Raw genomic sequence first — 22,314 nt, forward strand, 5'->3', positions numbered from 1 at the left:
AGCGTGTCAATGACCTGTTTTGTTTAGCTTTCAGAGTTAGTGAGGAGGATTGTGCCAAATAAGTCCTCCAACAATATAAACAGGCACTTTTCTAAGCTATACGTTGCTTCTTCCGGCTGCAGATTATTATTGAATACCACTGCTGTAGTGAACGCACACATACACACACCAAGAGCATTGATGTGATCTTCACTAATGCACACTCCAACCCAGAAAAAAAGTGACGCCAACATTCCTTTGAAATCATTTGTCAAGCGGAAGTTGGTCATTATCGTGGCAGGATCCCACAGAACAGGCAGATGTTCCTCAAATTCAAACAAACATAATCAAGACACCAAGGCAGTAAAGTTTTTTTCATTAATTAATATATTTTCTGCATTAAAGTTAACATAGTTTTTTCTTTTGTGCCACCCTTTAATTTTTCAGTAAGTATTGATATTTTGTTATATTCAGACATGAGTAAATTTAAGACTGTCTTTTGCAATAAATATCATAAAATAATAGAGCTTCACATAATAAATATTTTTTTACAACAAAAAAAATGTTTTAACAGACATTTTCTTTTAAAAAATAGCCAGAATTCCTCTTATGGATTTGAGCATACAATTTACAAAAAAAAAGTTGGTGAATGCCACAGAATGCATATGGAGAAGTCCAGATGGGTGGAGGAAGAGAAACATATCCAACAGAATGACAATACTATGAGATTGATGTGCTTTCCTTAATGCAACATGGCAGAGGCAGCCATGGCTTTTTAACGTAGTAGCAAATGAGAGTTGCAGACACACCTGTTTGCTATGAATACATGGTAACAGCTACATAAACGCCCTAGAAGTATATCGTCCTTCACAGATTTGGTAAGAGGCTGCTCCCTTTTGTGATGCCAAAAGCATCAGGGAAGTTGCCTACCCTAAAAACAGACGAAAATATTTATTTAAAAAAAATATATAGTGTTAATGAGGAGCTGAAGATAGACATGGAAACAGTTAAGGCAAACACTGGTCTGTAAAAACATGGTCCTGATCCAAAACAAAAATAAGAAGAATTGAGTGGTTTTTGTTACTCCTTTCGCTTAGCTCCTTAGCAGGATTCCACAAGTGGAGGAGAAGAAAGGGAGACTGGGATGGGAGGTGCTTAGAATTTTCTGATAAACATCAATTTGTGACTGACTACCATCATCACCATTATCATCATCGTCGTTGTCAGATCCATGTTAAAGAGTCCTCCGCTCATGCACGCGCGTCCCCCAAAACACACACAGCCACGCAGGAGCGATCAGGAAGGCTTCTCCTGCGTCTGCGCGCCCCAGCTCTCCAGTTTGCAATAGACAGTGTTTGAGTTCTTGCAGCGGCAGCCAGGCCTGTTGACCCGATCGTAGCAGCCCTGACACGCCTTCAAGCAACCCTTCACGGGCGGGTAGCACAGCAGGCAGGGGAAGAGTACCGACATTAATCCCATGCACAGGAAGCGTGAGCAGCAGTGCGAGCGCGACAGCGAGCAGGGGTGGTCGGCGCACGAGTCCCCCTCGTCATCATTGGAGCAGTGGTAGAAGATGCCCTTGACGAGGCACATGCACGTGCCGTGTTCCAGTGCGCTCTCCGCTGAGCAGAGGCACTGGCCATTGCAGGCCAGGCACGAGGGCAGGCTCCGCGGTGCCGTGCAGTCGCTGCACTTGCACTTCCCACATCGTTCGCAGATGAACTGGTGCCCACCGAGTCCGACCGCCCCCGTCGGCCCCTTATCGCCCGATAGGTCCGTCTTCCCTTTGCCCGAGGGCTTGAGCGGAGCCTCCAGGGGAGGCAGCGGATGGAAGTGGGGCTGGGGCTGCGAGAGTGCCTTGGGCTTGGGTTGGGTCCGAACAGGGCGCTCCGCCCGGTGGTGGTGCAATGGCACGCCGGGCCTCGAGGGGGGCGAGCGCACCAGAAGTCCCTGCTCCGAGGAAGCGCTACTGTTGCTCCCCGAGCTGGCGGCGCTGCCTGTGCTAGTGGAGCGGCTGAGCCCAGGGATCCGCGAGGAGCCGCCGTACTGCTGCCCGCCACCGGACACCACCACCACACCGCCTCCCACGTGGTGGTGGTGGTTAGAGTTGTGGTGGTTGTGGTGGCCAGACAGCCGGTGCTCGTAGTTGTTGTTCACATTGACGAGGATGACCTCGTGAGTCCTCTCCTGCTTGTCCTGTGTCCTGGGGGCCTGGCGGGGCGCGGGGGGCCTAGTCCGCACCACCACCGAGGGCCCCTCTGTGTACTCGTTGTTGGAGCGGATGGCCTTGATCTGGTCCAGGGACAGGATGGTGGTGGCGGCTGTGCTAGCGGCATGGTGGTGGAGCTCCCGCTCGTATTCCGCCCTCTGTAGCCTGCCCTCCAGGGCCAGCGAGGGCTGCTGGATCACCACTAATGAACCACCGGGGCCATGCTGACTTTGGAGCTCCATCTGGGGCGAGGATCACCACTTCCGACATTCACCGTGGACTTGGCATGCATCGGAAAACCTGCGGGGAGGAGGGAGGGAGGCCAGGATAGACAGAGGAGTGGAGTGAGGGGGGAGGAAGAGGGAGATGTCATCAGCAAATAAAAAGAGAAGCCAAAACATGGCTGGCAAACAATGTCATGGTGGGGAAAAAAAGAGGGGTGAAATGGCATGTCCCATGCTATTCTACTTAATGTGAAAACAATTCAATTTTAAGATTATTGTTAGCATTATGTAGTAGGATATGCACAGCTCTCTAATGTCAAATAGAATATAGGAATAAAACGATGAAAAAATACGAAATGCGCCATGTCCTATTAAGAGCCGTTATTTTAAATTATACTGGTTATTTTGATAGGCTATCTGGGGGGCCTAGGTTAAGACTATGTATGCCAACTTTTCTTATCAGCGTGAGCTTCACAATGTCATAATATTTGATCTCTCTTTAGTGAGGCGACCAGGGGGGGAAAGTTGACCATTAACACAACATATTTCTATTAACAAAACTCTCAGTAGCTTCCTTCCTCACTAATACGCCAAACATTTAAACTTCAGTAGGCCTGCGAATACTTCCCCTCTTCATTTACATGTGTATGACTAGTTAACATTTAAATGAGGACACGATCCAAGGGAACCAAATAAGCTGCCTCACTTAGTATTCTATTACTAAACCCCCCAAAAGGGTTTCAGGGGGAAACGGGGACAAAAGTAGAGCCAAAAAAAAACTAAGATCAAACCCAAGTCTCAACAAAAACCTCAAAAACACATTTACATTAGTGCAGTCTACAACTTGATTATAGTGACGTAGTGAACGATACGCCTAGACTAGTATTTGGAAGGGATATTAGTTGGCGTACGAGTAGTCTAAGACAGTGCTTCTTAAAGTGGGGTCCGGGGACCCCCAGGGATCCGTGAGGGAGTTCCAGGGGGTCCCCAGCTAAATGATAGATAGTTAGGAACCAAATGGACCCTAATGGGTCTGTAACTCAGAGTGTACAAATGGAACCAAAGGGTCCATTTTGTACACTCTCAGAGTTAAATTAACATTGATTTTACAATACAAATTTGGGTCAAAGAGACAGAAATGCCATTAAATGGGGGTCCGTAGCCCTAATGCATGTCAAACAGGGGGTCCTAGAAATTAAAATGGTTGAGAATCACTGCTAGAGCCGTAAAAATCGTCTCTTATGGGGGTCCCTGGCGTATCTTGGTTCGCAGGCTAATACGTGTCAATTTTGGGGGTCCTTGACATGAAAAAGTTTGAGAACCACTGGCCTACTACGACATAATAAACAACAGAAGGAATTTAAAGGCTTCGAGCCTACAGTGACATTGTGAAGCAACGCCTGGGATCTCAAACACACAGCAACTGTAAAATAAAATAATAGCAATTCAGAAGCAATGCATCTATCCCAGCAGCAGATTTGTCAGCCTGGGGACATGTGGCCGATATCTCTACGAAAAATATGCTCTTTATAGCAAAAATACACTAACTTCTATTTTTAAGAGTCAGATAAATAGCATTTACACCACTGTGTGCGAATTCAAAAAGACGACATTGAACACGAGATAATAATAATAATGCAAGTAGGTATAAGGCTACTTTATTACAAAAATATCATAATGCAAGTAGGTATAAGGCTACTTTATTAAAATATATAATGCAAGTAGGTATGAGGCTACTTTATTAAAAGCCACAAAGCCTGGAGGAGGTCAAGGGACATTACGAGAGAACGGATACAAATAGAGAGAGAGAGACGGGGAGAAAAAAACTTATGAATGAAAACAAGCGACGTGGGGGAGGGGTGTTTGACTGACAGTCATTCCTTATGGGAGGGGGTGGGGGGGACGGGACGAGTGGCCTGTGGTTTGAAAAGCAGCAGACCCGAGGACTAATTCACCAGCCAACTGGCATCTAATCCGATTGATCACGATCTAACTTGAAAAATGACAAACGCAAATAATATGTGATGATCACTTTTTTAAATATTATTTTTTGCTACTTTCTTGCAGGGATCACATTGTGATCTCTGCAAGAAAGTAGCTAAAATAATAGAAATACTCCCAGAAACCTGACCATATACCGTTCGAACAGTGTGGCGGATTCTAGGTCGGGACGCTCCGCGTGGATATATAAATAAATATATTATAAACCATAATCACACACTTTTCAAAAGACATTTAATGATAACATCCAGGGCTGCTTACCTATATGCAATCATCCATAACGTTGAATCCATGAACACAATCTACCAAAACTCCATCCAAATGGGACCAAGCAGCAGCGATATTATGTCCAAACGGCGTTGACTTATATATTATAAAACATTCGTAACGTTTTTCTATAAATCCCAAAGTACCAATGTATCCTCTTGTTTTCCTTCTTCTCGTTATTCCCTTGTTAAAAGTTCAGTGCAACTGCATTTTTTCCCACCAGGAATAGTAAATCCACAAAAGGAAGCTTCTTGATGAAAAAGGCAACCCAATAAACGTTGCGCACTTGAGGCCGATCTGAAGACAGTCAACCCAGTTTTTAGTCCCGTACAGCCAAGTAGTAGTAGTAGCCTACAATTTGTTGGGGAAGAGAAAATCACCAAAGATCGGGGGGGGAAACAATATCACAATTCAAAGACAATCAGCCAATATATCCAGAACTCTTCGAATCGAATATTTGCGTGGAGAAACGCAGAAAAAAAGTGGTGTTTTTTTGTTTGTTGCACGGGGTTGAATCACGGAGAAGGTGCCTCTCGTCGCTCCAACCAACACAACACTGCGGGACTGTCTAGCACTGAATGAATGGGAATGTAGGGCTGACTGTTCGCTCCACCAGCCCAGTTAGCCCGCTCCCATTGGTCCACTCACTCCCATTGGCCACTCCCATTGGACATTCACTCCCATTGGCCACTCCCATTGGTCCATTCACTCCCATTGGCCCACTCCCATTGGCCATTCACTGGCCACTCCCATTGGTCCATTCACTGGGCTGAAAAAGGATACATCGCATCCGCTCTTGATTCATTGGGCAGATGTGGAAGGCCGGCCCGATAGAGATGTGTGCACTGGTTAAGGTGGACCGGCCTTATTTATTTATTTCTTCCCTCTTTTTTTTTTTCTCCCCCTCTCCCCTCCACCACCAAGGCTGAACAGGAAAAAACTAATTTCCGTTCTTGTGAAGCCAGGAGGCAGGCTATTATACAATGGTTCTCAAACTTTAACTCTGACAGCATACACATGGAACGGGTCCATTTGGTTCCATTTGTATACTGTCAGAGAGAGTCCCTGGACCCTACTTTGAGAACCACTGGGCTAATACATGGAGTGAGGATTTTATTTAATTTTAAGATGAATGTTCTCCCATAAGCGAGATCAAATAACCGGGGTTACGTTTGAAACCTATATATTTCTCCCGATACTCTAAAACTCTATGGTTTCTCCTCATGCTGAATAAGTTAGCGTGTGTACCCTAACATTACTACAATTTATGGAATACTGCATAAACTCAATACAGACAATGTTTAGCTTGCACGGTCTCTGCACTGCACACACGACAAACAGCCCTGTCACTGTCAGTCTTCGCGAGTTCCCTGTTTTAGCAAATGGCACATTTATTTTTTCTTTTACGCTGGTATAAATAAATAAATGTGTTGGTTCCCGGTCCACCTTAAGAAAAAAAAGCACCCCGGGAGCGAGGGGAAAGAGCCCCCCTCCCCCTCCACCTCCCCCCTCCTCTCTGTTCTTGACTGTCTGGTTTGATTGGTGTCGCAGGATGCGCTGCATCCGGATCCATGAGAAAAGGAAGTTCAATACAAAGTCAATTTATCCCCCATTCAAATGGAAAAATCAATAGATGACTGACCTGCATCTCATTTAGGGTCAGCAGCAGCATGCAGCAGCAAAGTCTTCATAAAACTATTGGAGTTTAGAGAGAGAGAGAGAGGGGGGCTGTTGTTAAGACGGACACAGCCCCGCGCAATAATGTTAACGATGTTTTTTAGTTTTTTTTTAAGGGCTAGACATGAAAAAAAAAGGCAGTTTAGTGGGGCTAGCGGCGGGGTTGGCAGTTGGTGTAAAGTAACTAGGTACATTTACTCAAGTACTGTACTTCAGTACAATTTTGAGGTATTTTTACTTTGAGTATTTAAACATTTCTATACTTTTACTTCTACTCCACTACATCTCAGAGGCAAACACTGTACTTTTACTCTACTACAATTATTTGAAAACTTTAGTTACTAGTTACTTTTTAGATTTAGATTTTTATTACTAAACATACATTAACCACTTGAGCTCTTTAGCTCTATATATATATATATTTGAAAATAGCCGATCTACAAGCTCACATCGCATTGCAGCACGTTGTGAGCTTGTAGATCTGCTTTTTTCAAAATATTTTTATACATTTTGAAAACTTTAAATGGGACATTCTGCATAATGAGTACTTTTACTTTTGGTACTGTAAGTGCATTTTGATGCCAATACTTTTGTACTTTTACTCAAGTAAATTTTGAATTTCGGACTTTCACTTGTAACAGAGTATTATTTCTACATTGCAGTATTGCAATGTAAAAAAAAATTTAGCCTACTTTTTCCACCACTGCTAGCGGTGGGGTTGGTGATAAAGCAAATCCCTGGTAGATTCCCAAACGACAGATGGTCTTCTGGAAGCTCTTCTTAGCGGTCGGAAGTGCGGACGGAAATCTCACGATTACAGCAATTAGCTGATTTTCCACGGGGTTGAATGTGATGAATATCCCGGTCGTGCTGGTTTTTTCTCTCCCCACGGATAGCGGTGTAAAGTAACTAAGTACATTTACTCAAGTACTTAAATACAATTGTTTACTTTCTTCAGTATTTACAATTTTCAATACTTTTTACTAAGTTCTACCCCACTACATCTCAGAGGAAAATATTGTACTTTTCATTTACTCCACTTTGTAGATTTTGATTATTATTACAAAACACGTGCACTAACCACTTCAGCCCTATTTATATTTCGGCCATTTGAAAATAGCAGCTCTACAAGCTCACAATGTGAGCTTGTAGATCGGCTATTGTACTTTTACTCAAGTACATTTTGAATATGCGACTCATTTGTTCTTGTATAATGATCAGTTGTCAATCAACTATGATTCAAATAAACACAACAGTAAATCATAAATGTGAATAATGCATTTATTACACAAATTCATTTTCTTTTCATAGGAACACAAGGATTTCGCATATACAGCATAAAATAATAAAACAGAATAGGCTAGGATTTGAGAGCAATAGAATGGAACCTCTAAATGATTGGTCAACTTAATGGTAATATTTGTTGTTTTATTTGTATGTAATGGTTTATTAGGCTATTTAGTACTAGTCTGAGATGCTTACAAACCAACACCAAAGTAGCGACAGTTCCTTGTGCATGGAAGTAAACCGTGAATGAAACTGCTGGTATTCTGGTGACAGTGGATGGTTTACTTTAAACCACAGCCAACATTTGCATTTGGCTGGTGGTTAGCTGGTGTTAATATTCTTGTCTAGAAAGACTTGACTACAGTGTCTGGACAGTTGAGCCTTCTGCAGATGTTGAATAGGCAAAATTCAACAAAATACTACAGTCTTAAGAGATGTGCAGCATTATCTTAACTACCACCAGCATTTATTTCCTCTAGGGTTTCTACTGATGGTGTAAAGTATAACTAAAGCTGTGTTTTCACTACAGTGCCAAAAATCTTCCTGCAAAAACATTTGCATAACTTGCTGGAGTTGCAAAAACATTTGCATAACTTGCTGGAGTTGCAATGGGAGGGGAGAGACGGTTTTTACATGCCCTCCTTGGCAGCAAAAGTTCCGGTATTGCCTGATAAGAAACCGTTTTCATTTGTTTATTTTCTAACGGTGTGTACATGTACTCAAGTACAGTACTTAAGTACTTTTTTTTTATTTTTTTACTTTAGTGGAGTATTTCCAATTTTCAATAGGCTACTTTTACTTCTACTCCACTACATCTTAGAGGAAAATATTGTACTTTTGACTCCACTGCAATTATTTGAAAACTATAGTTACTAGTTACTTTGTAGATTTGGAAGATTAGTACAAAACATATATTAACCACTTCAGCCATACACACTTCGGCTATTTGAAAATAGCCGATCTACAAACTCACAAAGATTTTGTATACATTTTGAAAACTTGAAATGGGCATTTCTGCAGTGTTTTTTAACTCAAATCTTTGCTCTGGGAGGTCCCGGGCACAAAACATTTTTGAGATGGGGGGGGGTCTTTGACTTCAAAAAGTTTGAGAACCACTGATGTAGAGCATTCATTTACAAAAAACAAAAAAAACATACACGGTTTCTGCCATTTGGCTTATTTAGCAGAGTCATCATGATCATCATCATCATCATCAAACGAAGCACAGACCACTGCGCTGCTGCTGGTAGTTGACATACAGCTGGAGGAGAGAGTCTGGGATGCGGGGCTGGACGGCGGTCAGGGCGCTCTCAAAGTGTCTGGCACTGATGTGCTGGGCTTTGATGTCCTCCTGAAGGGCCAGGAGGCCAGCCTCTCTGCATACTGCTGTTATCTGCGACAGGAAACAGACGCACACAGATCAGTGGTGGACAGTAACAGAGTATATTTACCTTGAGTACTGTACTTAGGTACATGTTTAGTAGTAGAGTGTCTGTACTTTACTTGAGTATTTAGTATTTTTGGATACTTTCACTCCAATACATTTCAAAGACAAATATTGCACTTTTGACTCCACTACATTTCTAGGAAAGGGAAAAGTACACAATGAATTTACCACTTAAGCCCTCGCTTGTAGATATGACAATTTCAGTATTATTGATATTTGAAGTTTAGAATACATTTACCTTGGGTACAATTACTTACAGTAATCTTTTTTTGTACATCGTCGCTGTCGGCCAGAAACCTCCTATCACCATATTCTAACTTTTTGTGTAAATTAACACCCTACTTGATCATACTACAGCGTCACACAAAAGCATCAAAAGTAGCAGATCCACAAGCTCGGAACGCGGCGCGAAGCGATGCGTTTTGTATTTGAATCCTGAAAAGTAACAGTTTTGGACATATGAGGTTTCCACCTGACGAGACAATATATACTTTACATTTTTTATGGTATTGTATTTGTATTTTTTTTTTGGACGACTTTCACTCAACTACATTTCAAAGACAATTACTGTGCTTTTGACTCCACTACTTTTCTAGGAAGGGAAAAAAGAACATTATGAATAAACCGCTTAAGTCCTATTTCAAATACTGTGAAAACAATTTTCACTATTTTCACTATTATTGATGTTTGTTGTACTTACATTCGTACTTTTGAATACGTAAGTATTGCCCATATTGATATCGGACCTGTTTTTCTGTTTCTTTCTCTCTCTCTCTCTCTCTCTCTCTCTCTCTCTCTCTCTCTGGAGACAAATAAATAACACAAGCAGCTTCGCTTATGTGTTTGTAATGTTAGTTAAAGCCATTCTGGATTAAGAGCATCAGCTGATTAACTCATGTGTAGCATTTGAATACTGGGGAATTACTTTCACATGCATCAGGTAAAAACAATAATACAGCTTTGGCATGTTTTGCTTTATTTAGATAGGATACTACAGAGACAGAAAACTGAAGGTCATGCAACACACCACTCCAGCTGGAATCCAAACAGGGATGTTGCCATTATGTGGTTGACGCACTTTCGGATCACATACCGCCAGGGGTGGACAGTAACTAAGTACATTTACTTGAGTACTGTACTTAATTATTATTTTCAGAGTATCTGCACTTTACCTGAGTATTTGTATTTTTGGATGACTTTCACTCCAATACATTTCAAAGACAAATATTGCACGTTTGACTCCACTGCATTTCTAGGAAGGGGAAAAGTACATTACGAATTCACCACTTAAGCCCTATTTAGTGAAAATAGCCAAGCTTGTAGATATGACATTTTCAGTATTATTGATATTTGATGAAACTTCTGGAAAAGTTTGGAATTGCTTTGGAAAATGTTTAAATTTCAAGCAGGCAATGCAATGATATAAGAAACAAAATCAGGCCTACTTTGTAATTTGTACTTTGTATTTTTAAAAGCAAGGACTCCTCCACTTCAACTCAAGTACACATTTGACAGAGCAACTTTCACTTGCAGTCGAGTAATATTTCACCAGAAGTATATCTGTACTTTGACTCAAGTACTGGGGCCGAGTACTTTGTCCACCACTGTCTACCGGCGTGCCCTGGTAAAAAAAAACACACAATACTAAGCCGTTATGAGTCGTCCTGGTGTGGGAGCTGGTGCCAGTATCATTAGTTGCCAAGGAACAGAGTCAGTCTGGATAGCGGGGCAGCCGCCAAAATGCCTAAAGTACAAGAGATGTGAGCATAGTGTGCCCCCTCTCACACTCCCACATGGCCTCTTTCCTACAATAGCAGAATTATGCAACGGTGCCACGGAGAGGAGTGGTGTGTGCAGTGCTTTGCAGTGCCGTGCTCTGCAGCGCAGCATGCGTGTTTGTGACCTTTGGGAGAGATTCTGCACACGCCAGGGGAGTGAGTCACTTCCGAATTGGTGGTGATAGCTGATGAAGGCCAGGCGCCTTTTCCCAGCAGCGCCACCCTCCTCCTCCTCCTCCACCTCCTCCTCCTCCACCTCCCCTCTCCAGAACTACCGCTTTGTTGTTGGGCATGCTCTTCACTGGCGCTGTGCGCAGACAGACGTAAGGGAGGGCCATGCTTATGCAACTCCCTCCAATAAGAGGCCCGAGTGGAAGCTATCCGTTTTTAAAGTCGCTGATAATGTCGGGCTGCTTTAAGAGGTTAGAAGGACATGGAGTCCCGTGATGCAGCACAGCGACGGAATGTTAAACGCCAATAAAGAGTTCTGCATGTACTGTAGCCATGGTATAGTCCATGGCTATATGCAGTCCAGTGTGTGGACCGCAACGCGTTCTCACATTATCACGGCAATGACAACTTAAAGAGGGGAACATTGTTTCAAATGTGGTTGCAAACCAACATCAGTTGAGAGCCACTGGTATATTCCATGCATACCATCCACTGAAAAAATATATCATGGTAATGTATCCTGCCCTACAAGGTCAAAGTGTACTGTAGTTACTACGCAAAGAATTAAACTGATAACTGGCCAACTCAGCATATAAATGATATTTCACTATTTGTATATCTGTTCATGAGGTCATTTCTTTATCCCCCCAAATCATAAAGGCTGATTTGAGACAAACAAATAAGACAAAGACAATTCTCTCAAATTGTGGGCACATTTTCAGATTTGAACAGAACCATCAGCCAAAAGAAGCAGAAGATCTGGTGCAAACTTTCAGCTTAAAGCTTAATTCATGCGACGCGCGACACCGTCATTGTGACAAAGTATGAACCGGGCTTAAGTCGCTCATTCAGAAAAAAAGGCATTGATTGTTGACAGCAGGTGACGGCCGCGCCACTCGTTGAGGATCGGCGAGCGAAATTACGGGAAGCGAGCGAAGCGAGTTGGCCGGTGGAACGTGCAATTTTGGCTGAGCCAGCTAGCATGCATGCATAGCTAGGACAGGTGTTTTGCAGATGTCAGGATGTGAGCATTTCTTTCCCTCCCTTGCTCCTTCTTCTGCTTGGAGTATAGTGAACAACATGATTTAGACAGGGTAAACATGCTAGGGTCTGGGCTAATTCTAGACGAGGGCCCCCCATCATTCAACTCATTTGGGGCCTGTCAGTAATAATGATGTGGAACAATAAACCTGTGTACCCCCTGCTCCCCTGTTTACAGACGGAAGAGAGTGAGAGCAATGCAGAGAGTGAGAGAGGTGGTGAAGTGATGCCCAGGATGACCCACCGTTCACCATTTTCAAAAACCCAGTGGTGGAAAGTAACTGAGCACATGTACTCAAGTACTGTACTTAAGTACAATGTTGAGGTACTTTTACTTAACAGGAGTATTTCTAATTTTCAATACTTTCGCTTCCACTCCACTACATCTCAGAGAGGCAAATATTGTACTTTTTACTCCACTACAATTATTTAAAAACTGTAGTTACAAGTTACTTTGTATTTTGATTATTATTACAAAACATACATTAACTATTTCAGCCCTATATATATTTCGGCCATTTGAAAATAGCAGATCTACGAGCTCATAATGCGTCGCGATACGACACATTGTGAGCTTGTAGGTCGGCTATTTTCAAAAGATATTTGATGCATTTTGAACTTGTGAAATGGGACATTCTGCACAATGTGTACTTTAACTTTTGGTATTGTAAGTAAGTAAGTATATTTTCATTCCAATACTTTTGTACTTTTGGTGACTGAGAACTTATTAGTGCGGTTTCCAAGCAACATCCGCACACAGGAACAGAAACACCGCAGCACAATCAAACTGTGATTTCTTCTTATTTACTTCTCGCCCTGCCATGAGGGACATGTTAGCTTCATTGTTTCTCCGTCCCGTGATGAAGCCATTCATTATCTGGTTCCCAAACCTTTTCAGCTGAGACCCAAGATATATACATTTGGTGTCTCCCCAGGACCCAAAATTTGAAAATGATTTAACAGTGACAATAGCACACATTTCTGAAATTATTTCTTTTCCAAACCTCTTGAAATAATGGAAAGAAAATGTAGGAACTGCAAAAAACTGTGATATTTACTCTGACCCATTGTTTGGGAAACAGTGGTTTACTCCAACAACACCCCACACATTATTAAAAGACTATTAGACTTTTGGCTGTGGCTGCCGAGGCTGCATGCTCTCCGACGAAGTGTACAAGTGACGCGCACACACACACACACACACACACACACACACACACACACACACACACACACATGGGTAGGCCTACACACACACACACACACACACACACACACACAGGGCTACGCATTCATGGCCTGTCCACATCGGGGGGTTTACAAGGGAGGGGGTGTCTGCGGAGGCCGATCAACACGCTAGTGTTTCTCGGTGCGTGTTTACCGTGCGCGATTTGCAGAGCAAAGAAAACCCACAGAGGCAAACAGAGGCGGGCGAAAACGCCGGTTTGTTTGTTAAACGTGAAGGCATTCCAAAGCCTGGAGCCAGCAGTGCACCCACCACCTCGACACACACACACACACACACACACACACACACACACACACACGCACACACACACGCACACACGCAAGCACGCACACACACACACACACACACACACACACACACCCCTCCCCAAAATGTAGGCCCGAGAGAAGTAAAAAAAAAAAAAGTAGACTAAAAAAGTAGTCCAAAAAAAATGCCAGCAATGTAATGGAGGGGAGAAGGGAGAAAGAAGGAGAGATAGATAGACAGACAGACAGAGGGGTGAACAGGAGGGGATATAGTGTGCTTGGGTGCTGCAGGGCCTGTGGCAGCCCAACTAAATTATGTTATGTACTTTTTTTAAATTTTATTGGCGATGCAGACATTATTTTTCATGCCCTTCATAAATTATGTCAGCATTCACTTAAATATATGGAGGTGAGTGGAGGTGGTGGTGGTGGGGTGGGGGGGGCAGTGGGCTGCTGATGTGGGGCAGTTCTGCAGCCAGCTCTTGGCTGTCTGGTTGGCGACGGATGCAGTGGTCATAAAATCCAAACCCAGCGAGGAAAAAGGAGTTTCTTAGATTGGGACGGGGGGGTATTTTTGTGTAAGTGTGTGTGTGTGTGTGTGTGTGTGTGTGTGTGTGTGTGTGTGTGTGTGTGTGTGTGTGTGTGTGTGTGTGTGTGTGTGTGTGTGTGTGTGTGTGCGTGCGTGTGTATGGGAGAGAAGTGGTTGATTTAGAGCGACCACATCGCCCAGCACAGTGTGATTGCAATGCGAAGAACGTTTTGATGACTAAGAAAACAGTAAAAAATGTAAGTGCTTTGCGTCCGTGCTGTTACACACAGACACACAATCTGTCTTTTTAGGGTCGCCCACTGAAGCAGTTACGGTCAATGTTTTGCGCGACGAGTGTGGCACAACGCGTTGCACAACGAAAGTGACGCCGAAACAATTTGTAGCAGAGGACCTTCGCAGAGGGGTGTCGTGGACCCCCGGGAAAATGATACCGTGATAAAATGTTGCCTACTCTGGTTTGGAAAGACGAAGTAAGCTCTGTTATCACTGATATGTAGCATACTACATCCATTTTCTCGCTTACATTTTGCAGCTGTTTTCTTTCGCAATGAATGGAGCATCGCAGTAGTTCAGGAAGCCGGTCCCATGCTCATAAACTCGCCAATCATCGCTTTTAGAGGAACAAACATGGAAAACTCAAACAGAAGAAATTATTCAGTCTTTCGTCAAACATTTTGCTGCTCCACAGCACTTACTGTGTAAGTGTTAAAATGGACCCTCACGAGTACAGTTGAACACTTTCAAAGTGAAATTAACACTAAGGATTTGACAGAGTAGGAGGTGGGTACAGAGATAAATGAGGGATGTAAGGGGAATCCGACAGATGTTAGTCATAATGACTGACTATTGTTACACAGTTTCCTTTGCTTTATTTTGCAGGGCAGTGTGTGTGTGAATGGAACCGCGGACGTTGCAATTATGTGGTCAATGCACTATCCGGTCAGCTACCGGTGCCTCCCCCCCAGTCATATTGACTTGTGCTCTCTATTGGCCAGTTCATGGGGCAGGCAAAGTCATTTAGGTCTCTGCTTGAACTGCAAATCGACCGCCTCGATCCATCCGTCTCTCTAAAAACCGTGTCAGGATGATGAGAGACGAGCTGGGAGAACGTGACGCAGAGAGAGAGAGAGATAGAGCGCTATAGAGAGAGATGGGGAGGTCAGAAAAGAGAGAGGAGAGGAGAGACATAGGTTCATTGCAGCAGTGAGGAACTGGACAGACAGATAACAAACAAGAGAAAAGACATCAAAACAATGCTTTTCAATTCAAAGAAACACATAGAATAGGATTACAGAGGGGACATTTTGCCATCAAAACCTTGTGAGCCGCTCGAACGGGCTCATGAGGTTATGACATCAGCGGTGGCACGTGTGCGGGCAAACTCCCCAGGGCCCTTCGACTCCTCCTCTCGCTCCCTGTGCTCGGAGCCATTAGGGTGTCAACCGTGAGGGCTGAGCACAACAGCAGCTTTCATGCGCTACTAGTCACTTACTAACCCCCCCACACCTCCCCCTGTATACTACTGCTGCTACTCTCATGTACAGTGGTTCTCAAACTTTTTCATGTCAGGGACCCCCAAATTGACACTTATTAGCCCGCGGAACCTCATTTGAAAAGATATGGCAGGGACCCCAATCGAGTAGAGAAGTCCTGACGTCACTCGTTCATCCCCTGGTTCGTAAGGTAATTTCTCTATGGAGAATAACATTAGCCTGGTAAACCCTCCCTCCGGAAATCTCAATTCCATTTCATTTCAGGAGTGAGTCTGGCATGATCCGCCTTTCTGCAATATTGGCTCTGTATGCCAAACGGCCGGGCCTATCAGCGTCGTCGCTCATTGTTCTGTGATTGACAGCTTACGTTGGCCAATCAGGTGGCGAGTTCGAGTGAGCCCAAAACACGAACGGCAGCCATCTTTTTCTTGTGCGGCCAATTCTCCGCTATTTTTTTACTTCAAAAAGCTCTCTAACTTCTATTTTGAGGCACGGAATTTACTTATAAGATATCGTTTGGATAGAATTTAGTTGTTTAACTTCATATATGTGGTCAATTAATCATGACAAAGCCTATTTAAAAAATAATAATTAGAGAACCGGTAGGGGCGGGCAGTGACACCATTGTACCCGAAAAAGGCAACCCATTTTGGGTATGGCTGTCTCAAAAGTCCCGTCGCGTCACATTAAGACTGGTGAACTGCTGATTGGCTGAAGGGGAAAAATTATCATTGGCTGAAGGGGTTGTCAGTCAACAGTATTACTCCCGCCCAACTCCAGCACAGCCAATATTGCAGACAGGCGGATCAGGCCAGACTCACTCCTGAAATGAAATGGAATTGAGATTTCCGGAGGGAGGGTTTACCAGGCTAGAATAACATTGGGTCATCTTAGAATCGTCTCATATAAGAATTGTGGTACAAAAATAAACAAACTGTCTCGGCGATATTGTCAGGGAGGAGGTTCTGTATCGTTTATGATAGTCAGTCACTTATATTTGATACAGTCTGTTTCTGGCGAAAATGTGACTAATTAGCGTTTTCTCACCGTCAGTTGATGCTTCATATCCATAAGAGTCAAACCGCCGGGATAATTTGTTTATTTTTGGAACACAGTTCTTATAGGGTTCCTGAATAGGGCATAGCAGTGCCGGTCATTTTGTAGTGCCACAGATAGAAAACCCATACATCTTTCCCATACAGATTTCCGAAAATATTTATATAAATTATTTTAAGGCTCCTGGTGAAACATGACCAGAAAACATTTGATTCTGTGTCAAAATATTTAATTATATTATATAATATACTATATTTAAGAAATACCCTTTGTTTTGCGGTTTTCAAATATCTTTTGACAGTTTTACGACACAGGCTTAAACTAATTTATAACAAATATTTTCGGAATTCTCTATGGAAAGAATTCCCATGTGGCACCTGTGGCACCACAAAATGGCCACCACTGCTATGCCCTATGAAAGGTTAGACTGGAAACCAGCTGCACTGCCCAGGACTGAATTTGAGAACTGCTGGCATACACGGCAACATCATGAGTGTTTAGTTGAACTCTCAGACCCTTACAGTCCCATTGCTGCTGCTGGGTAGTGATTTAGTATGAGCTCTATTGTCCTTATTATATCTTGGCTGTTTTCTGCACTGTCATACAAACTCCTGTCCATTTGGTGGAGATTAACGTGAAACTGAGATGAAAGGGAATCAGATTTATACCAAAATCACAACAAATTTGACCACTGCATTATATCTTCATGTACTCACATTCACACACACACACACACACACACACACACACACACATGTGTTTGTTTGTTTATTTGTTTGCATGTACAGCATGTGCACAAGTGCGTTGCGTGAGTGTTTTTGTGTTTAGTTGCATCCCGATTCTCTTTGAAGCCTTGTCATGGCAAAAACAGAACAGAAGACAGAAACACAAACATGCAAGCTTACAGTACATATGTGCGCGCACACAAATACGTTTTCACATGTGGGACACACATTAGCAGCAACATTATTATGTAGCCTAGATGTATTCGTTTTGTTCTTTCCTTTTAAAGTCTCTTTTTTTTTTACCAGCCGCAACAGCTTGTCTGTGGACAGATTTGCAAAAGCGCCACAACCATGTGAGATACAATCACACAACCATAACAGGTGTAGTTCAGATCATAATGAAGACCAGTCTCGAAGATGGGCTCAGTCTAAGCAAGGGTGCTGGAAGGTGGGGTTATAGCTAGCTGAAACCATTAGTTTCTATTAGCATGGCTACAACATGCTAACAAGCTTGCACTGGTCATTTCTCAGTAACAGTGTTGCCAATTGAAAAATGGTTTTCAACTACTTGACTAATGTCTCATAACAATGTTTTGGTGACACTGACAGTGTTCTCCAGGCGGCTCTTAATCAAGGGCTTGTTACAGCACATTATGGACATACAGGCATGCAGTGATATATACAATCATGTAAAAGGCCTCTATGAAGCACACACTTGCACAAATTTCCAACACACAAAAGCACGCACACATTGCTGCACGCACGCACATGCACACACACCCTTACTTTGACAAATAGTGCACAATCATTCACCCGAGCAAGCAGACACACACACAAAGTTATACTCTCATCATACGCACACGCACACGCACGCACGCACACACACGCGCCTGGGGGCTCCTTATAATCAAACTGACATCTAGAGGCAGTGGTGATATTGGCTCAGAGGGGAACTCTTAACCACTTAGACCCTCTAGTCTTTAGTGAAACGGACTTGAGTTACAGCTGCACTTGGACCGTTTTTTTCCCGTCCACCACACCGAATCCCTTCGCCAACAATAGCCGATCTACAAGCTCAGATATCTGCTATTTTGAGGACGAATGTTCCCCCGCAGAATAGAATAGAATAGGCATGCTGGCCCAGGCAGCATTGCTGGGGTTCAAGTGGTTAAAGCAAATGGCCAACAAAAAAAAAACTCTGGCTCCCCCCATAAACTCCCCTCCAACCCTCGCTCCCGTCGGAACAGGAGAGGGGAAAAAAAGAAGGCCGCACTACACCGCATCCAATTTTCTGAGAGGAAATTAAATAATATATAAATCAAACGCTGTACATGTGTGCGTGCGCTGTGTGTGTGTGTGCGTGGGTGCGTGTGTGTGTGTGCGGGAGCCCGAGACCCAAGCAGAAATAAAAGGTTTCATCCCCCAGAAAGGCAGAGAGGAAGTGTCTGCAGTGACAGAACCCTGCCAAGAGAAATAAGGCCTGACCACAGAACCATGTGAAACCTATTTAAGATTACAAGACTAGAGACAGAGAGGGAGAGGGAGAGGGAGAGGGAGAGGGAGAGGGAGAGAGAGAGAGAGAGGGTGAGAGTAGGGGAGAGAGACATAGAACAGAGACAGTAGGGAGAAAGAGAGGGGATGCGAGAGGGAGGGAGGGAGAGCGATACATACAGAAAGGGAGAGAAAGACAGAAAGGAGGAGAAACAAAGCGAGAGCAAGAGAGAAAGAAGGAGAAGAGAAGACAGAGAGAGAGAGAGAGAAAGAGAGAGAGAGAGAGAGAGAGAGAGAGAGAGAGAGAGAGAGAGAGAGAGAGAGAGAGAGAGATGGTTGAGGGAGGGGTGAAGATTGAGGAGAGCAGGACCAGGGAGTGGGGGAGAGATGGAGGGAAATTTTCAAACACTTTAGTACTTTAGTTTTGGTATTTTAAGTATATTTTGATGCCAATACTTTTGTACTTTTACATTACTTACAACATTTTGAACACAGGCCTTTTACTTGTAACAGAGTATTTTTATATTGTGGTATTGCTACTTTCACTTAAGGAAAATATTAGAGTATTTCTTCCACCACTGCTTCCAAGGATAATTTGTTAGATGCTATAAGCACAGCCCTTCCTATTTTCTCTCCTTTCCTATAAATGCCGTGACACCGTTGGCTTGATCGTAGCGAAACTGTGCACACACACTCCCTGGATGCCAATTCAGAACCTTTGCCCCAAATTATTCACATGGGTCTGTTATAGCGCCACCAGGAGGCCGCTTTTTCTAAAACATTTTTTTTTACAGTACTCCTACAGATTACTGTCCAAACCACGCAAATCGGTACACAGTATCTCTATAGTCATTAAACGACACCGGTATTTCATATTTTTCATATTTCATCCTGATTGGCTAAAAATGGCTTCCAAAGTTTGCAGGAGTGCTCCGTTTTGAACAAAATGCCTGAAATCATGATCACAGTATGCAATTTCCCTGAAATTCTGCACGCACATTCCCACTATGCCGAGGAAGAAATGCCACTTCAAATTTTTTGAATCAGCCTCATGGTGGCGCTATAACAGGCCGATTCGTGTTTTTACCTTTAACTGCACCGATCTGTATAAAACTTTGTATGCACACTCCCTAGAGGCCAAGGAAAAACCTTTGCCCTGCATTTTCACATATGCCTTTTATAGCGCCACCAAGAGGCCGACTTATGTAAAACTTTTTTTTTATATTACTCCTTCCCATTTAATCCAAATTTCACGCAAATCGGTACACATGATCTCTATAGTCATGTGATCAAGACGGATCTGTTTGATTTATCATATTCCATCCTGATTAGCTAAGATTAACATCTAAAGTTTGCAGTGGTGGCTTGTTTTGAACAAAATGCCGCAAATCATGAACGCAGCATCTGATTGCGGTGAAACTTTCCACGCACATTCACACTATGTTGAGGAACAAATGTCACCCTTTTAACATTGGCCTGTTGTAGCGCCACCAGCAGGTCAAATTTAGCAAAACACATTTTTAGAACAAAATGCCTCAAATCATGAATGCAGTGTCCGATTGCCGTGCACGGCCTAGGAAGAAATGGCACCCTTTTCACATTGGCCTATTATAGTGCCACCAGGAGGCCAAAATAACCTACCTGACCTGGCGGAGACCTGTGCTCCGAGGAGCACTTTTTCTAGTTTTAATTGTGGTGAAAACCAGGACAATGGTAGTGAATGTCGAACACCGGTATATATTTGAATGTTTTACAGATAATCTGTCGGGACTTTACTTTACTTTGTTTATTTTGACGGCATATTAATGGCACATCAATGCTATAATGTAAATACACCGGATTTAGCAAAGATGCTAATTCACATCCGCAGTCCCCACAAAAAACATAAAAACAAGCAGACAATAGAGTACATAACATTACAATAAAGAGGGAAAACAAAGCATTAACACATAAACAGAGGTGCTAAACAGGTACAAAAGGTGCAAAGTATATCTATTTAAGGCTAAAACATTTTTTTACTTGGCTCATATGTTATTGCACTGGACACCCAGCTCTAGAATGGGATAATCCCCGGACAAAACTGGGACGTTTTGGTCACCGCACTCATGTGGGAAACTTATCAACTACCCCCCCCCCCCCCCCCCCTCACCGCCACATGTTTTGGAAAGACCCGTGTGGGACAGCACCTGTGTCGGAGAGCTATGGGCTCCGTCGTGTTCAGGGTGGGTGGATGGTGAACCAAACCGGGCCTCACTCTAAGGGCATATTTGTCCTCGCTCCTTAATCAAGCGAATGAAAGCAGTACATTCTAGCCTGGGAAGGCAGAGGTGGCATATTTACCAAACACGCCTGAACTGAACCTGGTTGTGTGTCTGTGTGATTTATTTGTACTGTACTGTACTGCTCAGTGTGTGTGTGTGTGTGTGTGTGTGTGTGTGTGTGTGTGTGTGTGTGTGTGTGTGTGTGTGTGTGTGTGTGTGTGTGTGTGTGTGTGTGTGTGTGTGTGTGTGTGCACTCCAAATTCAATACTCTGCCTATGTGATGTGTTCCAAACTGATTATTTTTCACCCCCCCGTGTGAGATTCATAAACATGCCTATCCCTGAGATGTAATGAAGATGTTTAATGTGCACAAGGATACAAGCTCCACGTTGTTAAATTAAACATTCCATTAAATGAAAATAAAAATCTTGATTGGAAGAGTTAAGACTACTTCAAGACGGACTCATTGAATGGGCTTCTTTTCCTAAACCTTGCCTAATATGCAAACCGCAAAACCAAGTGAAGTGACAGAGCTAAAGCCTGATTTAGTTTTGACTCACGATACACCGAAAATAGCACAATGTGTGCACAGTGCAACTCGTGAGCTTGTAGATCTGCTATTTTCAAGGTTTCTTTCTTGTTACATCTTGTGTACGGCTACATAAAAGTCAAATTATTTTGTGGGGTCCGCGGCCAAATACATATAATTTTGGGGGTCCTTGACATGAAAAAGTTTGAGCACCACTGATATTATAGCAACACACGTTTTCCCAGAAAACCGTTAGGATTAATTGTGCTGGAGAGGGAAGCAGCCATTCTGTTAGCCCAAGGTGCCAGGGGATGGCCGCTCATTTGTTGAGGTGTTAAAAGAGTGACTTGGCTTCCTGTTTGCCCATGTTGTTTAACAAAGGAGGCCCTCCCTCCCTCCCTCCCTCTCAGGGCTCTTGTTAACTGCAGACCTCCTGTCCTGGGGGGCTATAGTCGGCCCCCGACACGCCTCCATCCAACAGAGGGGCCCTAAGGCCAGGGCAGGGAGAGGAAGGACCAGGTACCCTGCCCTGGGCTGGAACTTCTGTTCTCAGCGCCGTTTAGTGTAGTAGTCGGCTCTTTAGTGCTCCAAAGGATACTACATAATGTGTGTGCTTCGGTGTATGTGTGTGTGT

General features: G+C 43.4%; 2 protein-coding genes across 2 annotated transcripts in view; both read right to left on the minus strand.

The window, feature by feature from the left end:
- Positions 1–367: 367 nt before the first annotated feature.
- On the minus strand, positions 368–5,244 carry spry1 (sprouty homolog 1, antagonist of FGF signaling). Its single transcript, XM_080415841.1, has 2 exons — positions 4,675–5,244; positions 368–2,488 (listed from the first exon to the last, which is right to left on the minus strand). Exon 2 carries the CDS (start codon positions 2,428–2,430, stop codon positions 1,276–1,278), a length of 1,155 nt encoding a protein of 384 aa, XP_080271967.1. The 5' UTR covers positions 2,431–2,488; positions 4,675–5,244; the 3' UTR covers positions 368–1,275.
- A 2,434-nt stretch (positions 5,245–7,678) lies between these two features.
- The window catches only part of afg2a (AFG2 AAA ATPase homolog A), a 176,357-nt gene continuing 161,721 nt past the window's right edge, over positions 7,679–22,314 (minus strand). The window contains exon 18 of the mRNA XM_080416776.1: positions 7,679–9,037. Within this exon, the coding sequence (XP_080272902.1) occupies positions 8,858–9,037 (180 nt within the window). The 3' untranslated portion in view covers positions 7,679–8,857. The remainder of the gene's footprint in view (positions 9,038–22,314) is intronic.

Source organism: Gymnoscopelus braueri (assembly GCF_963280865.1).
Source record: "Gymnoscopelus braueri genome assembly, chromosome: 20".
Taxonomy (NCBI): domain Eukaryota; kingdom Metazoa; phylum Chordata; class Actinopteri; order Myctophiformes; family Myctophidae; genus Gymnoscopelus; species Gymnoscopelus braueri.